The sequence below is a fragment of the Metopolophium dirhodum genome, chromosome 8 (assembly GCF_019925205.1).
Source record: "Metopolophium dirhodum isolate CAU chromosome 8, ASM1992520v1, whole genome shotgun sequence".
Lineage (NCBI taxonomy): Eukaryota > Metazoa > Arthropoda > Insecta > Hemiptera > Aphididae > Metopolophium > Metopolophium dirhodum.
The window spans coordinates 22,613,307-22,628,457 of NC_083567.1; the positions used below are offsets into that span (position 1 = coordinate 22,613,307).

Here is a 15,151-nt window from a genome sequence, read left to right on the forward strand (position 1 = left end):
AGAAAAAGGATTAAGGATAACATATGAATTTATTCAGTCGCAGACAACGTCACATCGTTATAAAGTTGGTACTACGTCGTTAAAATATTATTATTTATAAAATATATTATACCTATTGCAGTTGTAGTTATAACATTATTATTATAAGTTCATCGTAGGGTGACACAGCGACCGCTGCAACGACATCGATGACTCAAGCTGGCTCATGCGCATGCGCAGATGTTATTGTTTTTTGCTAAACTTCCATTTCTTGTGCTCGTCATGGCCGCCCTTTTTCGCGTAGTCCTTCTTGTGTCCGTACTTCTCGTCGTGTCCCGCCGCCTTCTTGTGGCCCTTGTGCTCTTTGTGGTGCTTGCCGTGATGGTGTTTGCCCTTCTTGCCCTTGTGGTCGTGATGGTGTCCGGCGTGTTTGTGGCCCTTCTTGTATTTCTTGCCCTCCTTGTGTCCGTGTTTGTGCTCGTAGCCGCCGTGCTTCTTGTGATGTCCCGAGTCATGGTGCTCGTCGTAGAACTTCTTGTTTTTCTTGAACTCGTCCAACTTGTGTACTTCGTGTTTTCCCTTGGTGCTGTGCCCCTTCTTGTACGCGCCCTTGTCTTCGAACTTGTGCCCCTTCTCGCCCTTCTCGCCCTTGTGGTGGTCATGGTAATAGCCGCCCTCGTCGTGGTGCTTCTTCTTGTGGCCGCCATGCTCCGCAAAATGTTTCTTCTTGTCCTCCTTCTTGTGGTGGCCCTTCTTGCCGTGGTGATTCGAGTGTTTCGATTTGTACCCCTTGTCGGCCTTTTTGCCCTTCTTGTTAAAGTGGTCTTCCTTGTGGCTAGAACCGCCGCCCTTTTTGAACTTTTTCGATTTCTTCTTCTTCTTCTTCTTCTTCTTGGACGCAGCCGTGTCCAGGTCTGCGGCCGGGGCACCGGCCAAAGCCAACGATGACGCGGCTCCCACTGCGTCAAGGCCGACGGTGGACGCGGACACTGCCAGCGGCGGTGCCGGCGCCACAATCATCAGCCCGGATGACGGCTGTGGCCGCGTGGCCACCGCCGGAAGTCCCCCTGGATCGTCGACGGCCGCGGCAGGGGCGTGCCCCCGTGCATGGCAACACCAAACGCTCAACAGCACCAGACACCTGAACGCTACGCAGTGCATGGCTGTACAGTGTGCGGTGGTCGTTTTACCTTATATTTTATACACCGCCGCACTCCCACTAGCAAAAATGGCGACGACTATTGCACCGCCGCCACCGCCGCCACCGCCACCACCGCCGCCGTCGTTCAGCCTCCGCAGCCGGTCGAATCGCGAACGTCTCTGCGTGGCTGCTCATCCACGTCCACCCGCGGCGCCCGCTCACCCATACCGCTGCTGCACTGCAATAGCGTCTCCCCCGACCCCGACGACCTCTGCAACAGGTCGCGGTGCCGAGTATAAGTCCCCTCCTTCTGCCCTCGCCGCACAATATATGTATAGGTAGGTCCTTACCAGCTATATACTCATCGGGTGGAACGCGCGATGTACCTATACTTTGTCGTCACGAAAACTAAACACCCGAAGCCCGATCGACCCACAACCCGACCGATCCACCGACCCATACCCACCGCCGCCGCCGCCGTCGTCTGTGGTCAGATACGAGCGTGTGCCGACCACCGTTGTGTGCAGTTTTTTGTTTTGCGTAATTTCACAACACGACTATTATAAAATAATATTATGCTAAAAAGTAAAATTCATATTTGTGTAATAAATAGGTAGGTATTAGGTACATATTTTATGGTTATTGGTTAGCTCTTGCGATTATCGCACGCTTTGTGACCCGACGACGGTGTAACGAACAACGATTTACCGTTCGACCTAATATCAAATTACACACATTATTCACTTGCGACTTTCCCGCGTCCTCAATAATCTACGTTTGAAAATTGAATAAAACGCATCATCTGAAAACCAAGCACACTATTTTACATAGGAACTATTGACGACGGACTAGGAATCTCCATATTGTGTCTTACATAGGTAATATCGTGTAACGTATACAGAAATATATTATAGTTGATTATTAACTATAACACCGAAGTTTGGAAAAACTTTTGTGACGATCATAATATTATATAATAATATAATGTGTTAACATAAAAAATAATATATTCTGATACATGATTTACAAATTATGGAAAGATTATCCTTTTTAATTTGGTCCCAAAAAATAGGGCACCCGCAGAAATGTAAACCGGTGGAGAGGGGGGAGGGAGGTGGCAATGTTAAAAAAGCTCTGATAACACAGCATATACTATTTTTTTTGCTTTTTACGAGTGTTAAAACAATTAATATTAACTAAAAGCCGTGCCTCTCGGTACCCCCCGATTGGATTTCGGCTTTAGAATAAAATCAATTAATAATTATACCTAAAGGTGATTTAAAAAAAAAAATAAATAGCATGGCAGTTACGATTGTTTGTAAAAAGACACACTCTGCTGAATAGCGTTTGGAAGTTAATTAACCGATGTTCAGACCAAAAATTCGTTGTTTTTAAGTGTTGGGTCGCGCCGAAACCAGATTTTCTGTTGGTTACATTCCATCGCACTTAGCACGAAATTAGTAGACAGAAATCTTTTGTATTTGTTTATAATTTTCATTCTTTTAGACAAATACTTTATTTTTTATCAACCGTACATAAATTCGGGGAAATTATTTTGAGACAGTTTAACACAACAGCTTATATAATATATGTTTATAAATAATATAAACGCAGGCGTACCTATAGGGTTAGCTGTTAATTCCTACCTATTATTATTATTATTATTATTGGACATTGGTATTAACGTTATACTATTTTTAATTTATTGATCATAGTAAATAATGTATACGTATACTGTATATACATTGAAAATAGGTTAGGTATTAAAATTTGTTCAATATAAAGTACGTGACCTGATATTATGGGTACTTACATATTATTATTATAAGGTATTCAATTTAGATTCTAAATATTCATAGCATGAACCTTTTAAATAATTTAAATGAAAACTATATTCTATTTCTATTATTCTAACATTTTTTTTGTACAATCATTACTATTTCATCGTTTTGTTAATTTTGTGTAATGTACCTATCTAGTTTTAATGGTGTAATAGGTCTGATATAGATACATCATACATCATAATTTATTTATATCATTGTAATCATCAGTCACATACATTTCGATATTAATTTATTATATCTGCATGAGTCAATAAATATATTTAACATTTTTATAAAATAGGCAATTGTTAAAAATAGCCAAAATATTTTGAAAATTATATCATATTTAGAAAGTGCTATGCATTAAGTACTTGGTGAAAATTCCAAGTTATCGCAATCATTTCTATCTGAATATTACAACTGAAAAACAATATCGTTTTTATTCCGGTAACCGGTATTTCATAAATAATTCTATTCACCCGCTGTTTTTTTGTAAGATTTTTCCAATTTTTAAGAAGAATAGTGAATATGTATTTTTTTAGTCTTCCTGAGCACGTATTTTAACAACTGTAACACTATCAAACATTTTACAAGAAAATATCCAATAATTATGTTGAAGATTGAAACAAAATGTTCTGAACCCAATGCATGTAAAAATAAATAAACCCACACATCGCTCCGCTCAGAATGAAAACGTATCCTTCTGTAACTTATTACGTATATAATACGTCATTAAACAATATTACCATATACCATAATATAGTAAACACATAAGAGTTATTCGATACATAAGAACGTCATTCACGTGAACTCTGTTTAAGGAAATATAACCTAACTTGGGTTTGTATGTGTGCGTTGGATATTTCTATAAATCAGCTGCAACATAAAAATTAGTTTAAATAAAAAGAGCACGTTCAAAGGGATGAGCGAAGAAAATATCAACGTCAATTCGTAAAATATTTATTAGGAGCACTTAGTAGTATACAGTAGGTAGTGGTAGTAGTACCTAGTAGTAGGTAGTAGATAGGTAGTAATAGACATTAGAGGATTAGACAGCAGTATGAATATTGTAAATGAAATTGTAATAGTAATAGACAGACTAATAGGCTGATGTTCTATTTTACCGGCACAAAATGTATTTCGAGATGAATTTTTTATTTGTAATTATTTTCAGTCGTTCATCTCAGAATTTGATTTTGACCCATATAAAGTGAGATGAAAAGGTACGGAATCACTCCCCAGAAGATTAACGTGCATTATATTATATAATATATATTATTTGATTGTATTAATTATTTTCGGTGCACACGAATTGCGTACCAAGTCAGGTAAACGAACCTTTTTGAACGAATTGCGTCCCGGACGCAATTCATGTTACTTTTTTCCTTAAGATATTTTTTAGTGGTTTCCAAATTTATTAAAATTTTTTAACAATTTAAATATTTATCACAAATATTATTATTATATGAAAACTAGCTTTTAGTGGGTTTGTACTTTTATAGATATTTTTATAAAAATATTAGATATTAGATGGAAATGTACAAATAAAAACTGCAGATCTTTTTTACGGATAGATACACAAGATAAACTAAAGGTTAGTGTTAGTAATTTAATTCACATTCACGAAAAACTAGAATTAAAAATTCTGAATCGCCAAAAGTTTAGCAATAGTTTAAAACGGAAAGCAGTTACAGACGTATCAGAACGACTTATTAAATTATTTCATAGACAATTAAAAGATGAAAACGTGTCTACACTAACATTAACTGATATTACGTATATAAAAAATAATATGCATTATGCACGTAGAACCTGCAGTTACCCTCAATTACCAAAAACTATAAGCGATGTTCATTCTATTTTAAACTCGATAGAAATTAAAACTACCGACAACGAACAATTTGTATTTAATAACTTGGACACTGGCATAGTTATGTTTTCATGTCAAACTAACTTAAGCTTTTTTAGCAAAATAAGTGTATTTTATGTAGATGGAACTTTTGAATACTGTACTAAATTTTTAAACTGTACTAAATTTTTTTAAATAAATTCACAATTCATGGATTTTGAAATTATTGAAATCACGATTAAAGATTATGTTAACATATTAGCCAATAAATATAAATATAGACAAAATTAAATCAATACTTTTGATATTAACCTATGACTTATAAATCTAATAAACTTTTTTAAAAATATGTGAATATGACGACTTATTATATTACCTATACGAAATTATGTTTTCACAGCTTTAATTTATTTATTTTTAATAATATGTGAATATGACCATTTATACCTATGATATTATGATTTTACAATTTAAATTTTTTAAAAATATGTGAATATGACAATTTATTATATACGATATTATGTTTTCACAGACATATCTTTATTATTTCAATGTCATTTTAAGAACCACTCAACTGTAGATAAAAAGGTAACACGAATTGCGTCCGGGACGCAATTCGTTCAAAAAGGTTCGTTTACCTGTTTTGGTACGCAATTCGTGTGCGCCCATTATTTTATCGTTGTAAAAATGTAAAATAGACATAAATTTACGATTCACCTGATCTAGTAGACTATTTGTGATTAAAATATTTATTATATTAAACATACTTAATAATAATTAAGAATGAAAGAGCATTTGAAATCGTTATATTATCATAATATTTTAATATAATATATTAATTAATGTTTGTTAGCTAATCATTATTTATAACAATATGTCGTACGTCTTGTGGATGATAATGATTAATTCTGTAACGGTTTATTCTGTTAATTTGTAACATGTTATTGAATTAAAATATGTATAACAACTTATATGTTTTTACTCAATATTAACTTTCGGTTAGTAAATAACCACAAATCATTGAATTTCGCAGAGCTCATACAATTTTTTTCGTTTGCAATAATTTCTTAGTTTAGATTTAAATAAATAATAATCTCTGGAGTTCAACGAACGAATACGTCCAATAAAATATATGAAATCGGTGACCATTAAATTTTTTTTTTTTAGTGTAATTGTATTTTAATTAGATTATTACGCGAGGTGTATTATATAATATATTATTATAAATATAACTAAGGTAGTATAATAGGTATACGTACTCCTAGACAAGTCATCAGTTAGGTAGTTAGGTTAGATCGGCGTTTTATTTACCTACCTATTGAATATTATTTTGAAAATATTTCATCTGTATAATCATTATTAATGTACTTGATTTTTAGTTGCGTCACTATAGTAAGAAAAATAATAATCTACAATACCTAATAACAATAATATTATCTCATCCGATGTGTCCAGTGACACGAAAAGAAAATTCGATGCGAGTAATGTAAGACGTTGTCCGCCGCGACGATCGTGTTTTCGTTTGTTTTTTTATACCGTTTTTTCGATTTTCTCGGCTGTTATATATACAATTTATTATTGTTATAACTTCGGTGGTATTGGTTGCCGCAACACTCAATTCGCTCGTTATTACGTTTTAAATTTTAATTAATGAACCACGCTGTAGTATGTTTCGTTAAAAAGCGCTTCTTGTTTACAGGGAAAAATCGATTTTATTTTTCATATTCAATATAATAATATTTCTGTTATTATTTTCGTCGTGTTCAACGATGATTCGCCAAATAACGTAAAAACACGTTTCTCGTAAAATAATCAAATATCAGTACAGTTATATTATTTTTATATAAACGACGATCTTAAAAACATTCTGATATATTATTTTATATTATATACACTCGAACGTGTAATATTTGTTTCCTTATAATCTTACGTAGAATTATATAATATATATAATTAAATATTTTATATAGGTATAACGTCATGTATGCTTCAAATATTAATATTATGTGTGACACATTGACACGTTTAATATCTGAACTATCTGAGAATAAACTCTAAAAGTTTTGGTAGTTATACAGATTGTTTCGGCTCCATATTTTGCATTTGCTTTATGCACTTAATTGCACATACGGTTAACACGACTTCTAAAAATTTAATTAAGACCATAACAATTAACAACTATTGCATTAATTAATTATTGTTGTAGTTTGTTATTGTACCTACCACTAACAAGATAAAAGTTATTAATGAGTACTATTATTTTGAACCTATTTTGAAATCTTTAAGATTAATTAGATTAATTAATTATAATATTATACTTGGCCGTTGTAATCAATATTTAAATTTACCGCGAAATAACGGAGTAATCAACATTATAATCAGCTGATGCAATTTTGGGATCTCAACATCATATAAATATACCAATATCATTAACATTATCTAGGTAGTCGATATCAACCCTTAGTAACACTAAAATACACGCATGTCTTGCAACAAGAACCTTCTATAGTTCTATATTATTCAGTGAGCAACGACTCATATAAATCCAAACATTCTATAGGTAAACGTTATAGTTTTTAATAGGGTTGGCCAGCGATATATTTTTAATAATCGATATCGTATTTATTTTCCGATATCGTATCGCGATCGTATCGGATTAAAAACTTTTTAATATCATCGTCAATGTATAATTTTTAGAAAATCTAATTGAAGTGAAAAAAATCGAATTAAATCTAACTTGATTACACAAGTTAGACAATTAATGTTTCAACGTTAAATATGATTTAAAAATTATATTATCGATGACAAATATCGTTCTTATACAGAACAACATAAAAAAAGGGGAATATTATAAAGGGCTTTCGTTTGTGATTTACAAAAAGCTTTTATATAGTGGACCATTTAAATAAAATAATTGACATAGGTAGTTATTTCAGTATTTCTTTTTTTCATAAATATATTTTTTTTAATATGTTTATTCATTAAATATTATTTTAGTACTATATAATATTCGATGTCATTATAATGCTGGGAAACCGTCACAAGTAAATAATTATTTAACTAATATAATTTGGTTATTTTCACAGAGTTTAAAATTTAATATATATAAATATTGGTTTTCTATCGATGATCAATAAACACTAAATTAGCTGTCCAACCGGTAAAAAAAAAACTCATTTTCGAAGACGCTTATAATAGTATACGATTTAATTAAATTAATGATATATGCGCATATTATAATATTCATAAACTGTGAATAATGAGATATCTAATATTAATAAAACTACATATATGCATCCTACCCAGCGAAAATTCTGATACAATGAGTGCAATTACAAAAAGTATTCCAAAAATATAATAAAATGTTGTATTTTAAAAGACTGTGTTTGTGACTTAACTAAGTAGGTTAATCAAAAATTAATTAAACTTTTTCTTGCTAATTCGCATTATAACTCAAATTCACTGAGTGAAAAAAAAAAACATTGGCTCACTCAGATTTGGTTTTCAGTGCTATGGAGAATTATTTGAGAGTTAAGACGTGAAAACGTGGAGATAATGACGTGAGATAATGGTCGCGATGACCATTCCACACACAAGTACGATACTGGCTAACGGGTAATGATGCGGTTCCCTTTCTGCGCGTATACCGTTGTAAACCGTATGGTAAGCGGCTGCCCCATGACCGAGCGGGTCAGAACCTTGCCGGATTTCACAGATGAATGGCACAGGCGCCGTCGCAGCCTTTCGGTTCACGCGGATTTTCAAGATAATTTGCCGGACCAATCCAGCCTTGTAAGTTCATACGACGCTCATTTAGAACGTATCGAATTTATATATTATGTATGAGTAGTAAGACAGTAGGTAATATACGATTTATTTATATTGATCAACATTAAATAATACAATTACTTATAATATAGACTTGTGGTATAATTTATTTGGGCGGTTTGCGTTTAGGCGAATTTTTAATAATTTCAGTGTTTGGGCCATTTAGCTCCATTTAGCATAATGCGTTTGGACGAGTGATCTTAAAACGTTGTAATGTGTTTGAGCGAATAAGTATGAATAGATTTTTTAGGTAAATTAATCTATATTATATTGTAATATTGTATTGTAATAATATACATTATCAATTGAAAAATAAAGCCACATACAAAATACATAAAAATTAGTAATTAATAATGATCTCAACTTTAAAAATATTTTGGTATAGTAATATTGTAATTTGTAACATACAGCCAATGTTAATGACAATTTTGCAATTAATAAAACAAAACCATGTACGTAAATACATATCATTACAAAATTAACCCTATTTTTAAAAACGTTCACATCAAAGTCACCAGCTTTTAATCATACGCAGATCAAAATAATTTCACTCGCCCAAACCGGCTATTATTTTTTTGGCCAAAATCATTACCTTCGCTCAAACGACCATCACCCAAAAAATTATCCCGAGAACCCAAAATTCATAAGTAAGGATTTTGTTTTTATTATATCGTATAGACTTGGGAAACCCGAGTAAATAGTCTGTTTCTAAAATAGATTTAAGCGAGTAAGCGACATATCTACAAATTATATTAAGTATTGTTATGGATTACCGTTACTGCATATACTTTTCATAATATAATTTTAGACTCTATACGGTCAGGGCTTCATATTTGTATACTTCATAATATAAAATATGATAAAATTGAGTTACGAGATCTTCCACAAAGCCGCGATGATATAGATATTGCAGGGTATAGATTACGCGTGATGTATAATGTTTTTCCGATTTTTTTTTCACACAATTGTTAGAAATACACCTTTTGAAGTTCACCACATTGACTTATTTCTATTTTCGGTCAGGATAGAGAATGTTCCACTTTGCAGTCACCTAGCTTAGATACATTTGCATTTCTAATTTTAATACACGAGACTTGATATTTTATTTAAAACAATATTAATTAAATCCATTAGTAAAGTTGTGTTTACAGAAATTTTTAACTATCAAAAATACTTTCACGCTATTTTTTTTATAGACATTTGAAGTTCTAATTTTGACGAAATTGGATATGAAAATAACGATAACGATGTTTCCTCTAACGGTTTTAGTTATTATGTTATATTTAGAAAAACGTTGGTCGTAGGGACTTGAAACTTTTAGTCATTACATACATTAAAATCTTCTATACAGAATGAAATAATCAAATATAATATCAAAATATTTAGACTAATTTTAAGGTAGGTAGGTACATATATTTATACAATATTATTAATTAAATTATATTTACATCGTATACGGTACTCGATATTGACTTATAACTTATAAGTTAGGTAATAGAAATAACTATATTAACTAATAAATAGAAATGAATCTTAAATTATCCTTAAAATAAAGGCGACAAACCGTCTCATCTCAGAACCGTTTTTCGTGTGCAGCTCAATCAAGGTCAAAAATCTACTAATATAGCAGAGCTACACTTCTCTGTTCTTTTTTATAAACGTTATTATATTAACTGTATAATAATTCGACATTTGTGTTTTACTTAACTTTTTACTGAACTGCGTAACAAAACAAAAAATAATAATAATAATAATAAAAACTATTCGATTATATGGGTTGCCTATTTAAAATAATAAACGAATAATTTTTAATCATTTATCATTTAATATCATTTAATATCATTTAATATCATTTAATCATTATCAATGCAAACGGATCGCACTTTGACAAAATTATTTTGTTCCAAACGTGATTGCCCGAAATACTGTGTGGCCCCCATTCAATTATGGTATCTGTAACCGAATTTTGGCGTTTTATTTTCGCAACACCTCTTCGTTCAATATAACGACCTAAAATAAATAATAAAATGATAATAATAATAATAAAAAGACACCCGCGGAGCACCGCTAAACTGGATTAAAACATGACAGATTTGATAAATTGTTGATTATTACAAAAATAATCATGCCTGACCGCGGTTGTCTGATAGAATTTTATAGTACCGCGTGTCATTTTTTGGAAAATAAAAAAAAGGTTTTTAATATTGATCCGTTTAGCCGGTGCCGCCGTCACGGCCGAGTCCAGCGCGTACAGAGTCGAGAGTTTTAAATCTTTAAGCAGGCAGACGGACGCGTGTAATATGATTGGTTTTTATACGGAAAAGTAAATTTTTATTTTATTTTTTCGCGTTGCCACTGAAACACACACACACACATACACACATACACACACACACACACACACACACACACACACACACACACACACACACACACACACATACACACACAAAATTTAAATACCTAATGTCAACTATTTTAAACATTCATCTCGGAGTGCTTAGGGAAATACAATCATCGTATGTCGTCTATATAGCATATTATTATATATTGTACACACGCGTAGGTTGTAACCAGCTATACCTACAATGTACCTATAGAATGTTAAATACAACAGTATAATATTATTATATTTCACCGAAGTCGAAGAAAACTACGTCGATCGTCAAAACGGTTTTTCGAATGTGTCCTCCTCTCGCCGATGAATGGTATTTATGATACACCTTGCGCACGCAAATACAAAATATAATATGTATATAATATAATGCCATCACGTAGAAAATCGCACCACAAAATAAACGCGTATATATTTTCCAATTTAATATCACCTGCATAAATCTCGACGGTTTTCTAAACGAAATTTACGTTTTTCGATTTATTCCTATAAGACCGTGCATTTTTGCTGCCGAGTGCGATCAGAAACCGTCTGCTTTTATAGTGACCTGATAACAGCGTGTTATTGTACCTAACCTACGTCAGGGTTGCTATGCTCATAACTGTTGTATCCGACCTGGTGCAATGGGAATGATAATAATAATAATAATAATAATAATAATAATAATAATAAATTATGACCAATGACATTCGTTGTCTCGTGCGATGTACCTAAGTTTTTACAGTAACCGTAATCGTTCCATAATTTCTTAACCCAAATATCGAATGATGTATAATATGTCGTAATGTCGTATTGATTTACGTGTTAACATTAAAAAATTTTATTTAATATTGAATTAATTATAAATTATATTTATATACGAGGCACGAACTAAACAATTTGTGAGACACCCTTTGTCGCTGTATAACCATACACTGTCGTATTCTTCTATATTTGAACCTTCGTTTATTATTCAACTTCAATATTTTTACGTTGATTTAATTGCGCATTTTACAAAATTACAATTATTATCGATCCTCGATAAAATGAAAAAAATTGAATTATAAATATTTTATTAAATCGGCGTTGTCGATGTTATCATGAATCTGTGTAGGTACTGGTGAGTAGTATATTATATATATATATATATATTAAGTAATGTGCAAATATTGAATATAAGTGATCACGCCCGACGGTATTAAAATGTTTACATACAATGGTCCACGCTGCAGCAAACGCGGAAGACTCGTTCCGAGTTATAATTATTTTTTTTCAAAACCACCCCGTCCCCGGCGGCAACGGATGTGCATACAACGCGAAATGGGTCAACGACTACAACGGTTCGTGAACGTATATATATAGGGCACCCATAGTTAATATATTTATTTTATTATATCATTATAACGTAGGTACCGGCAAAAAAAATCAAATAATAAGTAGTTAGTTTTTAGCAGCGCAACTAAATATAGCAAAACAAAAACCGACAACTATATTTCAGTCGCAGACCGGCGGCGGCGCAGTCACTCGCACAGTGGCCTGTACGATTTTTGTACATAGACCATAGTACCATACACGATGGACCCGGTTAGGACGATATCGACACGTCGTAATAATAATAATAATTAATAACGAATAACCATAATAATAATAATTAATATCAAATGACCATAATAATAGTATTATAAACCACCTACAAACCGCTGCGACATAATAATATAATTATTTATTACTATCATAATTATATGCTCGTATCGGCCGGTATATTATTATGATTTAATGATACGCGCGTTCTGGGAAGGTTTAAGAGACAATAAACAAAATTAAATGATAAATAGTTTTCATTTTAGCAGCGAAAATAAAATATATAGCAGAACGAAAACCGGCAACTATATTTCAGTCGCAGACCGGCGGAGGGGCAGTCACTCGCAATGGTCTGTACAATTTTTGTACATACACGATGGACCACACGTGATTCGGTTAGGGCGACATCGACACGTCGTAGTAATAATTAATAACAAATAACCATAATAATAATATTATAACCACCTACAAACCGCTGCAACTTAATAATATAATTACTATCATATTGTATCGGCTGGTATATTATTATTATAATTTAATGATAGGTGCGCGCATGCTGCGAAGATTAAGAGACAATAAACATACAAAATTCGTCTGCAGATCGCTTGTGCAGAAATTATAATTAATCCAACATTCGCGCCGCCCGTGTACAATATATTATACACCTCTTCGTATAATACGAGGTAGTGTTGTTATTATTATTTCGATTATTAAATTATAATATACAAAGTGATTCACCACGCACGCTCACCCCCATTTTTCCTGTAATAATTAATACATTCAAATTCTGATGATTGGAATTTTTAAATATAGGTAACCAAAGATATGATTTTCAAATTCTTGAATTGTTTTGTATGTACTACTCGATGAGTGGCGATACAAACTACAGTTTTTTTTTCAAATGAGAATCACCCTTTTTTACTGTAAATTATTTAGTGGATAATTTATTTGAAAATGTTGATGTACCTAATTCAAATTCAAATGAGTAGTTTCTTAGTTATTAAAATATTTGTACTAATAATAACAGTCCTTAAAAATGGTTTTACAAAAAAAAAAGGGTGAGCATGCTCGTTGAATCACGCTGTATAATGACTCGTGTCTGGAAAATTTCAGCTCGTAAATGTTAACGTGTCGCCACCGCTTCTGTGGTCAGATTATGATATTTACGCAATTCAATATAATAATTTTATTATAATATTATAACATTAGGTACCTAATATACGACCTTCTATAACTTTTTGCTCCGTTTTTCATTATTATGAATACCTACATTAATCGACGTTAAGTCGGTGAATAACAATAACAATAAATTTTAGTACCGTGGTACGAGAGTTAAGAATATATTTTCACCTGAACGAGTCGTGTCGATAAAATGACGAATTGTTTTCATACTTACACGAGTATACTTCATTCACTATAGATATACGATATACCTTATCGTCACTATGCCACACTATTGCGCAGTGGTCGTCGTATAAAAAATGTTTCAGACCGTAAAATGATTTTCAGAAAAGTAAAGAAAATAAAGAAAATATTTAAACGAATCTCTAGGGTTATTAAAAAAAAAAAATGTTTAAAAAATATATAAAAAATATTTTATTTTTACCACCAGAATAGATTTATCTTCGAGGAATTATTATTTTTATTATTATTCGTATACATATTTTTAAAAATGAGCAAACGTTTTGCAGCCAGACCAAATCGGCTTAGAGCTATCTTAAGTATTATATACGAGAACCGGAGAACCTACCGTAGATTATGTTGGACTGATCGAGCGAGGTCATTATACAAGTTTAGTTGAATATTATTATGATTATGATAATATATTTTTGGACTTAAAGCCAAAAGCATATTATAAAAAGTTACGTATCTGTTGTTGTGCACCGCGTAAAATAATGACATTGTTCAACATTAAGTTGTTGCAGTTTCCATGGTGATTGAGGTACCTACAAAAGTACTAAACTCGGACAAATTGAATGTGAATAATACTCTGTTTTTTTCAGTACGTCTTATGACATGATTTATTCGGAAAGTTTTAGATTTCGATCCCGCGTATTAGTTTACACTTTACAATGATGTTTTTTTATTGTTATATATTTATCCGGGAACACACTTTTTCGGGTAAAAAGTTTCGTGTAGCATATATTTCGAGTTTCGAAAACCTGGTTTGGATCGTATATTTTCAACAGTTTTTCAAAGCGCGGGGAAAACAGTACTGACCACCGACGAAAGAAAAATATATATTAATATATTGAAGACATTACGGGTTTTTCTTCCGATCTCCTCCTCGTGTCAGAATCGTTTTTCTGGACGCATTGATTTATCGCGTATTATATTAATATATCTATCGAATTCATATAGTACCGCTGGTATATCACAACACACCACTACACTGTTCTGCGTCAAGGTTGAACGAATAGCAAGACGAGTGCCCAACTCCGTCACTGTATTTCGTCCAGCAATTTTTTTTCATTCGTCTCGTCACGGACGCACATCAACTCTCGGCGGCCCACTCTAACAGGTGTGATAATAATATGTATACGACCTCCTGTGTTAGGCGCAAAGCCGGTGTCGCC

At 32.4% G+C, this 15,151-nt stretch overlaps 1 protein-coding gene across 1 annotated transcript; it reads right to left on the reverse strand.

Moving 5' to 3' along the window:
* Positions 1–222: 222 nt before the first annotated feature.
* On the reverse strand, positions 223–1,140 carry LOC132951377 (histidine-rich glycoprotein-like). The gene has a single exon (XM_061023190.1). The coding sequence runs from the start codon at positions 1,138–1,140 to the stop codon at positions 223–225; it is 918 nt and encodes a 305-aa protein (XP_060879173.1).
* Positions 1,141–15,151: the final 14,011 nt, after the last annotated feature.

What these genes read in the sequence shown, in the direction of transcription:
- LOC132951377 (XM_061023190.1), bottom strand. Translation starts at nt 1,140, where the DNA reads ATGCACTGCGTAGCGTTCAGGTGTCTGGTGCTGTTGAGCGTTTGGTGT.